Below are 13,286 nucleotides of genomic sequence, written 5' to 3' on the forward strand. Positions count from 1 at the left end.
CAGGAAATGCGCAAAACGCGTCACTGGCTTGCTCACGCGCACGCAGATCCTCGCCAGGCGCGTATTCGTGAGTGACCAGACTTGCGGTGGGCGATACTGTAAATGTTGGCATTATTTCGATACCAAGGAAATACAGCAAAATGATTGCCATTACTGATACTAATACCGATACTTTTTACTTGAAAAAAATGTGTTGTTCATGAAAAAGACAGCAAATATATACGGCCAACAAAAATGTTTATTGTAATCTCACTTATTTATAAGCAAGTTAATAATTAATCCACCAATATAAGATAATGATTCAATTTTATTACATTGTTTGAAGTAAACAAAAATAGATCTGAAACACCCCTACACACCCCACCCCTACCAGACTGGGGCCTTAAAGAGATATTTCGGATTTTTTGACATGAACATGTATGGCATACCCATCAGCCCATTACGTCGATTGCGAGCTACCGGACGATCGCGAGGGTAGTTTGGGTCGATGGCATAAACGTCACTTTGGAGATGACGTCAGTCATCTGACATTAAGATACCCTCCCGATTCGCTCTTGCTGCCCCACGGCAATGGTGAACATCATGTCGCAAAATACACACAGAGATGCAACTTTCATCTTTATTATTCCGATTATGGATAAACTAACTGAGCGGTAAGATGTCTATATCTATAACAAAAGTTATCCATTCACTTGTAGCGGCTAGTTACATAGAAAAAAAGTCAATTGTTCTATGACTTTGCTTTGCGTTATGAACTCCACTATAGAAATGCATGTTTTTCTACTTTTCCGTTTCTTAAACTATTATTTCATGATGATTAGGAAATGTGCCCGTTGCTGAAACCTTATTTATATGTTGCCTTGACTTCGGCTGTATTGTCTATTGCATAATTTTCAATTCTTGTATATCCGTAATGTTTAATAGCAAATGCTAACTGGATGTAACACATGAAGTGTGTCTAATGAACGCTACGCAGCTATTTTGACGGACATATTACAGGTACCCAGGTTCTGTTCACAGATATTGAGGTATCATATGTAATTATCTATATTGCCATATTGAATTGAACTGAGTTATTTGTGAATGATACCAGCAACTTTGACCACAAAGACTTTGAAACTGTGAATGTGAAATATTAATCATTAGTATTTATTATAGTAGTTTCAAAGTTTACTGTTTTTTTAATATATATGTTATATGTTTAATAGTAAGAGATAGATCATGTTGACTTATAGCTTGCATACTGAAAAAGTGCATGAACGCCTATATTATGCTTTTTTATAGACTATAGCTCTGCTTTTAACACAGTCAGCCCCCACAAACTCACAAATAAGCTCCTCACACTTGGCCTGTCACCCTCCCTCTGTAACTGGGTGTTTAACTTTCTCACAGGCAGGCCCCAGTCAGTCAGAGTCCACAATCGCACATGCAGCTCAAGAATTGTGAGCACTGGGACCCCACAGGGGTGTGTGCTGCATCATGAAATTTGCGGATGACACTACAGTCATCGGCCTGAACACTGGTGGTGTTGAAACATCATACAGAAGAGAGGTGGCGGACCTCATAGCTTGGTGTCGTGATAACAATCCTCAATACAGATAAGACTAAAGAGATGATCATTGACCCAAGAACAAGGGAAAAGGAGCCACATAGACCCCCGTTTATTGAGACTGAGGTGGAGAGGGTGAAAACCTTCAAGTTCCTTGGCACACACATCAGCGAGGACCTCACCTGGTCTCACAACACCCAACAAATTATGAAGAGGTCCCAAGGGAGACTGTACTTCCTGAGAAGACTGAGGAAATTTGGCATGTCCACCACAATCCTGAGTTGCTTCTACAGATGCACTATGGAAAGTGTCCTTACTGCCTCCATCACTGTTTGGTACGGTAACTGTACAACACGTGATAGGAAGGCACTCCAGCGGGTGATCAAGACCTCACAGAACATTGTTGGGGCAGCCCTCCCCTCACTGCAAGACATTTATAAATCTAGAGTCCTACGCAGAACACACAACCTCATCAAGGACAGCACACATCCACAACACTCATTATTCACACTCCTACCGTCAGGCAGACGCTACAGGAGTTTGAAGTCCAGGACCACAAGGCTGGCAAACAGCTTTTACCCACAGGCCATCAGGCTTCTCAACGAAGCACTCACACACGGCACACGCAACACACGCACACACTCATAGCACTTTATTTGTATTATTTATCTGTATTAATGTCTCTTCTGTTGTGGTTGCTTAATTTATTGGTATATATGTTTCTTATGGTATTTATGTTTCTTATGTTCTTTTTCTTGTGTTTTCTTTTTCTTGGGAGAAGGAACAGAATAAGAATTTCATTGCATAGTATAACTGCCTGTTTTACTGTGCATATGACAATAAAACTCTTGAATATATATATATATACACTCATATTTATAAAGACAGTAAATATATTATTTTCCGTATTTCTAGTAGGAGGTAGATCTTTGGGACTTGTCATTTTAAAAGTAGCTGAAAAAGTGCGAGCACCCATGCCATACAACTTCATGTCAAAAAATCCAAAACATTCCTTTAATGCAGTCAGGCAATTAGTCGGACAGCTAAATCACAAGCGCGCGAAATGAGTTTTCTCCGTAGGGTGGCTTGGCTCTCCCTTAGAGATAAGGTGAGAAGCACTGTAATCCGGGAGAATCTTGGGAGTAGAACTGCTGCTCCTCCACATTGAGCGCAGCCAGATGAGGTGGTTTGGACATCTGGTCAGGATGCCTCCCGGGGAGGTGTTCAGGGCACATCTGACCAGTAGGAAGCCTTGGGAAGACCCAGGACACGTTGGAGAGACTATGTCTCTGAACTGGCCTGGGAACGCCTCGGGATCGGCCGGGAGGAGCTGGACGAAGTGGCCGGGTAGAGGGAAGTCTGGGCTTCTCTGCTGCCCCAGCGACCCGACCTCGAATAAGCAGTAGAAGATGGATGGATGGGTCTCAGCGATTACTAATAATTTGTTCATTTCCTGTGTTTAAAATGTTCCCGTATTACCATTTTCGACTAGAAAATAAGAATAAAAGATAGTTTATTCAACAATTGTCTGTCCTTTTTTGCAGTGTACTTTGTACCTGAAGTGTGCTTTTGTAATGATTTCTACATATCTGTGTTTTTCTAAATAAATACAAATGATGGATAAACACAAACATGGCTGGTATTGTCAACATCATAGACATAGATACACGCTGCATCGACTGGGCTTGTCGAATAGACGCCGCATCGAGTGGGTTTGTCCACTCCTGCGATAGTCGACGTCGCCGCCATATTGGATGGGTCAAGGCTGTGCTATAAATGAATACGTCAATGTACTTGCTTTCATAACTCGCCTTTCTCCTAAGAAATTAAATTTAACTTCTCTCGTTTATACATTCACACACACACTAATATACTTGAGAAACAGTTAGGCAACAAATACAATCACAAAGACATTGTTGAAAAACAATCATTGTTTTTGGTGCTTAACTGTTTCCCAAGTATATTTGTGCGTGTGTGAATGTATAAACGAGATGAATTAACTTAAATATCTTTGTAGAAAGGCGCTTTATGAAAGTAAGTACGTTTACTTGTATTCATTTACAGCGCAGCCTTGACCTATCCAATATGGCGGTGACGTTCACGTACGGCTCAGCGGTCGATGCGTCGTTTATCTACAGTATGTCTATGGTCAACATGGCCAACTGCCGCCCCCTGCTGGCCATCTGGTCGTGTCACCGAGATTTTTTTGTATCGCTTCCGTGTTACCTCACGTAAGCGCATGATATTGTGTCTCCTGATATCTGGTAAATTTGATCGCCACGTACTGCTGCTGTAGAAACGGCAACCAAAAACTGAAGCAGACACAAAACAAACACCAGAATACCACACAAGCAGCATGTTCACGGTCGAGAACAGGAATCTCAAAAATGTTGGTGACCACTGATTTACATAGATTTTTAAAAATCCTCAATGAACATCTGCAAAAAAAGATATTATAAAAATACAAAAACAAAGACCGTCTCAACAGTCAAGGTCAAGTCTCTGCAAGCAAATTTAATAAGTATTTACAATGAAACAACATCAACAAAACACCACACAACAAAACACAAATTAAACCGTGCAAAAAAAAAAGCAGCAACCAGGTAACAGTTGTGTGTTTACTAAGATTAACATTAAACCAAATAAACAAGTGCCTCAGCTTTGAGGGGATGATCCTGTTTCTCCTTTCTGTTACGATGTGAAGGGAGTGAAAACCCCTTAAAGTTTTGAACTACAAATAAACTTGGTTCTTGGTTTGTTGATGTAAAATTGGCCATCACTTCATCAAAATCAAATTGTCATATTTGCAATACCATTTCGGTCCCCCAGTGGGGGCCTGACAGAAAATAATTGAGAACCACTGATCTAAACTAACATGTTTTTAAAGATTGAAGACAGTGATTAGCATGTATGCTAATTATCACTGAAAATATTGCACTTTGTGGCATTTTGTGACCTTTTTAACCCATGCACAGGAGACATGAATTGTTTTTAATAGGGATATCCGATGCTGGCTTTTCTGCTGATGACCGATATGCCGATATTGTCCAACGCTCAATTTCCAATTTGGATATCAACCGATACCATTATGTGTATCATCTAATGTTGCGGAAGGACTGGACAGGACTGGATTTATTACATTATGTATTATTTATTATGTATTATTGCAGTACAAATTTGACAAAACCTGTTCCATATTTATTTATTGTTATTTTTTTTATTTTTCTTATGGCTCATGTCTCACCTTGGTTGTTTTATTTTGTGATTAAGTTCATTATTATGACATTTTTGCAGAGCTGCTGGAAATGTCAATTTCTCAGAGATTAATAAAGTATCCATCCGTCCATCCATCCATCCATCCATGTAATTAACACATCTGTTCTCGACGTGGCTGGAAACAACATTGTACAACTCGCGTAAGCAAATAACTGAGAAATACTTGTAATTGGGCATGGCAAAGTGTGGCCGATGAGTCTAGCCTGCCGTTATTTCCACGGTTTTTTTTTACATTCTCGCTACCCTCACCATTAGCAGTGTTTTGACAAGTCATCATGTCCTGCCACCGGCTCAAGTACACGTACTGTATGTGCTGCATGTGGACTTTTTGACGAGCGAACTCACTGCTGCAGCAACTGCAGGCACGCGGGGCTTAAAGTCTATAAACTCATGAACTTTGCACAGAAACACCCACAAATGTTGCTCATATTGGAAGTTACAGATGTCAACTCCATCTTCTGGTGTAAAGTATTAACTACACGAGGCAGCAAAGTCAGCAACGTTTTGCAATTTTGGCCCTGAAAAAAACAATACCGACATTGAACGATATTACATTTTTATGCCAATAATACGCACATTGAACAACGTCTATATGGCGCTCCGTTACTTCCACAGCCGACCGCCATAAGTGAATTTCCGCACGGCAGTATTCAATATCTTATTCATTTTCTTGTGTTTTTCTTTTTCTGGGAGAATGAACAGAACAAGAATTTCATTGCATAGCAGAACTACCTGTTTTACTGTGCATATGACAATAAAACTCTTGAATCTCGAATCTTGACTCTATCAACAAATGGAATATTTTTCTACTTGTGGCATAAAAGATGTTTATGGTCTTCTTAATACACGTTTTATTAGAGCCCTCAAAACATGAAATAAAACCCACATTATATATACATATATATGTATATATTATATACATATATATGTATATATATGTATATATATTATATACATATATATATATATATATATATATATATGAAGTGTTTTTGTTTTATTAAATATATTTATTTTGTAATTATATATTTATAGTATTTTTTTATTTGATTTCATTATTTTTATGCAAAGTGTTTTAGTTTTATGACCATTTATGTAAATTTGTATTTATTTTTAACCATATTTCTTTTGCGATATATATTTCTAGCACTTATTTTTTATTTAATTGTAGTATTTTTAGCGTTATTACGGATCTGTAACAATTACTATTATTTATGTACATTTACATTATTTGTATTATTTTGTAGTATATATTTAGTAAAAACAAATAATCTAATCAAAAAGACACTTAATTTTTATTATATTTGATTTTTAGTATTTAAAAAATATATATATAAATGTATTTAATTACTATTATTTATGCACATGTTTATTTTACATATATTTATATTATAGTATATATTTATAGTAAAAAAAAAATCAAAAAGTCACTTTTTTTTGGTGTTTTCTTAACTATGTATTTTTCTATATATTTATTTTGTAGTAGGGTGCTTTGTTGGGCACTTGACGTGACGGAACAATACTGTCGGCACGCAGGCCACTTTGTTACGTGCAGTATTGTACGGTAAGCCAGAAGGCAGAACATGCAGTTTGTTGCCCAACCAGGTGCGCCGGTTGATGTGTGATCACGTAGGAGATGGTTCCCTTGTGCAACAGCCAAGACACTCCCGTTTGGTAAAGCAAGGCGCCCTCGGCGTACGAAATCAGTCCCCAGTTCATTGGCGACTCCAACTAAATTGTCCATAGGTATGAATGTGAGCGTGAATGCTTGTTTGTCTATATGTGCTCTGCCGTTGTACCCCGCCTCTCGCCCTAACCCAGCTGGGATAGGCTCCAGCATATGCTAGTGAGGATAAGCGGCATACAAGATATGGATATACATTTAAATAAACTGCATGCAGTACATATAACACAGCACAACAAAGTTGTAACTTTGCGAGGCATAGAAAACCTGTGTCCCATCTTCTAAAAATGCTTTTTAACATTATTATAGCCCTCTAGACATGACATAGTAGCACGTTAGCAATGCTAACATTGCTCAAGAGGGTCTGGGGTCAGTACCATGCATGGAAATAAAGCAGCCATGTGTGGTCTTACCTTCAACGCATCAATGTCCTGTTTCACTGTTGTCAGTTCCTGCAGGAGCTTCTGTTCTGGGGTCAGTACCATGCATGAACATAAAGAAGTACCCATGGGTTCTTACATCAGTGGCCTGGGTGCTTTGTGCCGTGGCGACGGAGTCCCACGGCCAAGACAGGTTAGGCCACGGCCAAGCCGTCACCACGGCGATCAAGACGAGCGGAGTGACCAAGAAGAAGCCGTGGTGGACGCTGTTTTGTGGCTTCTTCTTGCGGGCGTGTGGGCCTTTCACCTTCCTCTGCATGTCGCAAATTCTTCTGTGATCTGGGAACTGATCAGTAAGTTATTTCCAGTACATAATCTGGAGTTACCACTCAGGCTAAACATTTTAGTGCTCAGTCGTTAAGTACTGGGTCCCAACTTTTTGCAGTTGGCCCACATAGTGAAAATTCAAAGGAGGCATGGGTGGCGTTGATGTGTTGATGCTAAGGAGTTATATATATACACATATACTGCTCAAAAAAATGAAAGGAACACTTCGAAAACACATCAGATCTAAACTGGGGGGAAAATGATCTTGAATATCTTTCCTGATAATAAGTGTGTGATGTATTAGTAACAAAATGATGCCACATAATTTGATAGAAATGAAAATGATCACCCTATAGAGGGGGGAAATCAAAGACACCCCAAAAATGAAAGTGAAAAAATGATGCACCACACTGGTCCATTTTGCTAAAATGTCATTGTAGCAACTCAAAATGATTCTCAGTAGTTTGTGTGGCCCCCACGTGCTTGTACGCATGCCTGACAACGTCGGGGCATGCTCCTAATGAGACTACGGATGGTGTCCTGGGGGATCTCCTCCCAGATCTGGACCAGGGCATCAATGAGCTCCTGGACAGTCTGAGGAGCAACCTGGCGGCGCCAGATGGACCTAAACATAATGTCCCAGAGGTGTTCTATGGGGTTTAGGTCAGGTGAACGTGGGGTCCAGTCAATGGTATCAATTCCTTCATCCTCCAGGAACTACCTGCATACACTAGCCACATGAGGTCGGGCATTGTCGTGGACCAGGAGGAACCCAGGTCCCACTGCACCAGCGTAGGTTCTGACAATGGGTCCAAGGATTTCATCCCGATACCTAATAGCAGTCAGGGTGCCGTTATCTAACCTGTAGAGTTCTGTACGTCCTTCCAGGGATATGCCTCCCCAGACCATCACTGACCCACCACCAAACCGGTCATGCTGAATGATGTTGCAGGCAGCATAACGTTCTCCACGGCATCTCCAGACCCTTTCACGTCTGTCACATGTGCTCAGGTTGAACTTGCTCTCATCAGGGAAGAGCACAGGGCACCAGTGGTGTAGTTGCCAATTCTGGTGGTCTATGGCAAATGCCAATCGAGCTCTACGGTGTTGGGCAGTGACCACAGGGTCCACTACAGGACGTTGGGCCCTCAGGCCACCCTCATGCAGCCTGTTTCTGATTGTTTGGTCAGAAACATTCACACCAGTGGCCTGCTGGAGGTCATTTAGGGCTCTGGCAGTGCTCATCCTGTTCCTCCTTGCACAAAGGAGCAGATACCGATCCTGCTGATGGTTGAAGGACCTTCTACGGCCCTGTCCAGCTCTCCTGGAGTAACTACCTGTCTCCTGGAATCTCCTCCATGCGTCCAGGTACCGCAGTGGTGCCCTGGTCCAGATCTGGGAGGAGATCCCCCAGGACACCATCCGTAGTCTCATTAGGAGCATGCCCCGACGTTGTCAGGCATGCGTACAAGCACGTGGGGGCCACACAAACTACTGAGAATCATTTTGAGTTGCTACAATGACATTTTAGCAAAATAGACCAGTGTGGTGCATCATTTTTTCACTTTCATTTTTGGGGTGTCTTTGATTTCCCCCCTCTTTAGGGTGATCATTTTCATTTCTATCAAATTATGTGGCATCATTTTGTTACTAATACATCACCCACTTATTATCAGGAAAGATATTCAAGATCATTTTTCCCCCAGTTTAGATCTGATGTGTTTTCAAAGTGTTCCTTTAATTTTTTTGAGCAGTGTATATCTGCTTCAGGTGAAAGCATTGTCCCCAAATATTTCAGCTTTCTCCTTTAATAATCTGTCAATAGTAAGATTGTGACTTTATTGCCATAATATTTGACTTTATTCTGATTACCAACTGTAGTTTACTTCTCATAAAATGACATGGTTTTCTCTCATGAGTTTATTCTCATAAAATTGCAACTTTGTTCTCTTAACAGTCCAATGAGGTTCCTTTGGCCCATCACACATGGAACTAGCCAACTCTGGTCTGGAAAACAAGAGTGGTTTGGAATTTTACTCTTAATATCTTGACTTTAATCTTGTGAAATTGCAGCTGTTTTGTTGACTTCCGCTGCTGTTTTTTTTTTTTTTCAAAATCTTGTAAATGGTCTTGTACCATGACTTTAATCATGTCCTATGTCAAATCGGAACCATTTTCCAAGAAGTCAATGTGGTACTCCATTCACTGGCAGATGTGCAGCTTGTTCAGGTCAACAGCGTATTTTCCCAGCAATACCAGTTCAGACTTACCAGTTGGCTGTGAGGTCTTCTCTGCTGCTTCCAATCGCTTGTGCCGTGTCTGCTTGTCCTGCAGCCCACAACCAGCAAACGTGTGTATTCTTTATATCAAGCATGTCATGGAGTCATTTAAAAGGTATGAAAGGACGCATCACAGTCAGAAAAGTCATAAAGGCAATGTGTCATGTGGCATCATTAATCCTATTAGCGATGGCGTCTGGTGTTTATGAACAAGATATTTCCAAGTACACTAAGTCCCCAACTAACGAACACAATTGGTTCCAGACGACCGTTCTTAAGTCGATTTCTTCCTAAGTCCAACAAAAGGTAATATTACCAATGATATACATATACAGTATATGTGTATGTATGTAAATATGAGTTTGGATGCAGTAGTAATATTAAACCAGGATAATTAATGAAAAAAACAATAATAAAAATGATATAATAATACGTAATGATAAATGTTATTTACCTTTGAAGAGGAGTGGTCCAGCATACGTCGTTGTGGTGGAGGAGGAGGAGGAGATATTGGAAAAAAGGACAAATCGTCGTCGTTAGACTCTTCTAAAAGAGGTAGTTCAGGGGAAACTACTGAGGTGGAAGGAATTGGCGACGAAGGTGTAGGCATTGGTGGCGAGTCACTTGGTGACGACGGTGCAGGAGTAGCAGATCTACGTTTGAAGAAGCTTTCAGTGGACGTTTGTATGGTCTTCCTTTTCTCCTCGTAGATGATACGGTAGCACTGTAGAGCGCCATTTTCCAACTAATTCAAATGGCAAAATATTGCAATTTTCAACAAAATACATGAAAATATAGACCTTGCGTTCGTATCTCTGAATGTTCGCAAGTCCGATGTTCGTAAGTAGTGTATACCTAAAAACAACTTTTCTCAAAATAACAAACTAGACTTGAAGGCTTGGTGGGTAAGCCAACACTGCCGTCAAGTGGCCAACTGACACAAAGACGCACATTGTGGCCTACACAAGCCTGATTTGTAGTGGACAAAAACATTTTCTGTGCACAATGAATTGTAAATACTTGACGCCTTGATAAATAGATTTTGGGGTGATTGGTGGCTCACCATGTCAATACACTACTTGTATGTCACACTTTTTCCAGCGAGGGCCACATAGTGAAATATCATGGAACTTTGCCACTTTGATATTTTGTAAAGCAACACATGTAGATATGCTAAGAAGTTTTATACTGTACATTCCAAGAAAAAACAGCAGCTTTGCACTTAAGCAGCTTGGTCATACAGGTGAAAAAGCCTGTTGTTCCTATCAACTCTGCTATTTACTCTTTCCTCCCACTGTTGCTGTTGTTTTAATTTTCCAACTTTTTTCTTCAATAATCTATTTTGACTTTATTCCATTTTTTTACATTTTTTTCATCCACTTTTGCTGTTTTTTTTTCGTGTTCTTGTTAAATTTGATTTTTAGAATATGCTGCGGGCCAATAACCAGCCGCCACTGCAAATGGCCCCCGGGCCGCACTTTGGACACCGTTGTCCATGCATGTCAAAATGAAAAAATAAGCATTGCATTTAATACCACCAGTTTACTACCAAAACACACAAGAAGACTTGTCAGTGGTCGTAGGTTAAATACTTTTTATTTCTATAAAATACCCAAACATTTTGCTCAGCGAGTGCAAGAAGACTGCATTTGGATGTGAACTTGAAATAAAAGCCGTCTGCACTCTTAGGAGGAGGGAAAACAAAGAAAGCAAGCAGACAGGGAGGAAGGTTTTAGTGCGTATTGATTGTCAGTGATGTAAATGTGGATTCTCATAGGGAACATGTTAATACAACAAACATGACATGGTTGTGCTGCATAGCTCAAAGTGGTACTTTTCAGGCCTTAATCGAGGGTCCCCAGCTTGATGCTTAATTTGGCGGCCCAGCTTTGTCCACAAATCCAAAAAGTAATCATCAAAAGCTAAGAAATCTGTCAGCTGTGGGAATATCTCACATCATTGCCAGGAATATTTATTGCAGGCTTGCTCCCATTTGCAGGTTGGACCACCAAAGGGTCTTAAAGGTCCTTAAAAAAAAATAAAAAAGTCTCACACCTCCAAGTCAGAGTCACTGTCTGTTACTGAGAGAAGTGTTTCGCCGTCCGCATGCGCCGCGTTCAAGTCTGGACTGCAGCCGCCTCCACTCAGTGGATGATGAGCGCCATTGGAACACAGCCGGTGGTGCTGCAACCTGGAAATAACATTTTTGTTCATTAGGATGATCTTTGGCCTAATTTTCAATCCTTTTTTGTCAACTTTGTTAAAACAACTGCATTTTCATTCCAAAACTCTTCAAATAATTAAAACTGAAATAAGAAATACCAATAACATATCATATTTTTATTTATGACAATTATATTTTCAGCCTGGTTTTCAACACTGAAAATTTTAAAGTTGGGGGGGAAAAAAAATCTTCATTCCAAAACACCCCAAATTATTTAAGAAAGAAAACTAGTAAATAACGTTTATTCATTTGAATGATAAGTTAGGCCTAATTTTGAACACTGAAATTTAGAAAGTTGACAAGATTTTTGTATTTTCATTCTAAAACTCCCAAAATATTTTTTTCCAATGGAAAAAAAAAATAATTCATAATATTAACGATTTTATTTGTTAAAAAAAATACATATAATACATATAGTACTGAAACGTTGGCTAAAACAAGTGTTTCTTCATTCCAGAATTCCCAAAAATAACTTCAAAACGGAACTAAAGGTTAAGCTGCCAGAATGTCTGTGCGCTTTTACGCATGAATGCTCCTTTTTGCGCATATCCATTGCCGCCCGTGGAGAGCTTTCCTCGGTTAGTAAAGGGACCCACGGTGCCAGAGGATCACCAAAGGCACCCAGGGTACTTTTGCAGGGTGAACTGATGTAAATATGTGAGTTTACTGTAACAATATTCACACTTCCACCACAATACGTTGGATTCCCCTCAATGAAATGTGTTTCACCTGTTTTTGGCGGCTGCAGCTCGGTCCCTCTGTCTCCGATTCTTGAACCAGTTACCAACTTGCGTGGGTGTCAGCCCAGTGGCGTGGGCCAGCTCCCGCTTCTTTCCGGGATTCGGATAAGGGTCCTGCAGGTACCACTCTCTGAGCAAGCCGCGCGTACGCTCCTTGAAGCAGTGCGTCTTCTGCTCGCCGTCCCAGATGGTCCTGGGCAGGGGGAACTTCTTCCTGACGCGGTACTTGTCCACAGGGCCCAAGGGCCGCCCACGAAGCTTCTCCGCCTCCCGGTAGTGTGCCTCCAGCCACATGGCCTGCAGCTTGCCGTGTGAGGCTCTTGTGAAGCGGTGCGTCTCCAGGATGCGGTAGAGCTCCCGGAAGCTGCCGCTGTGGTAGGCCACCACAGCCCGGGCGCGCTGCACGGATTCGTGCTCCGAGATAGAGTCTCGGCCGTCCGCTGTCACCGGGAGGGACCAAAGGAAGCGGGCGAGACGCTCGATGTCACCGGTCTCCTCAAGGGTCTCGCATACGCTGGCGATCTGCGCTGCGGAGAAGCACAAGCCGGGCAGGGACAGGGGCGGGCAGGAGGCAGAGGCGTCATCCGGGGAGCGTCCAGGTGAGCCATGGTCCGCCAGGTGAGGCAGGAAGAGGCGAGACGCGGAGAAAAAGTCGAGAGGAGACCTGAACACCATGTGGAGCTGCACGGAGAGCCAGCAGGGAACCGTGTGGACGAGGTCTGCTCCAGTCTGGACTCTTGAGCTGACCCTAGAGTCTGGGAGGGACCCCAGCTCTCAGTCCTGATTGGCTCGGACAGGGGCTGATGACGGTTGTCATGAAGATGCTG

General features: G+C 41.5%; 1 protein-coding gene across 1 annotated transcript; it reads right to left on the bottom strand.

The window, feature by feature from the left end:
- Nucleotides 1-11,082: 11,082 nt before the first annotated feature.
- On the bottom strand, nucleotides 11,083-13,188 carry six3b (SIX homeobox 3b). Its single transcript, XM_054767594.1, has 2 exons — nucleotides 12,449-13,188; nucleotides 11,083-11,686 (listed from the first exon to the last, which is right to left on the bottom strand). Exons 1-2 carry the CDS (start codon nucleotides 13,132-13,134, stop codon nucleotides 11,545-11,547), a joined length of 828 nt encoding a protein of 275 aa, XP_054623569.1. The 5' UTR covers nucleotides 13,135-13,188; the 3' UTR covers nucleotides 11,083-11,544.
- Nucleotides 13,189-13,286: the final 98 nt, after the last annotated feature.

This window comes from Dunckerocampus dactyliophorus, chromosome 2 (assembly GCF_027744805.1).
Source record: "Dunckerocampus dactyliophorus isolate RoL2022-P2 chromosome 2, RoL_Ddac_1.1, whole genome shotgun sequence".
In the NCBI taxonomy this organism is placed as follows: domain Eukaryota; kingdom Metazoa; phylum Chordata; class Actinopteri; order Syngnathiformes; family Syngnathidae; genus Dunckerocampus; species Dunckerocampus dactyliophorus.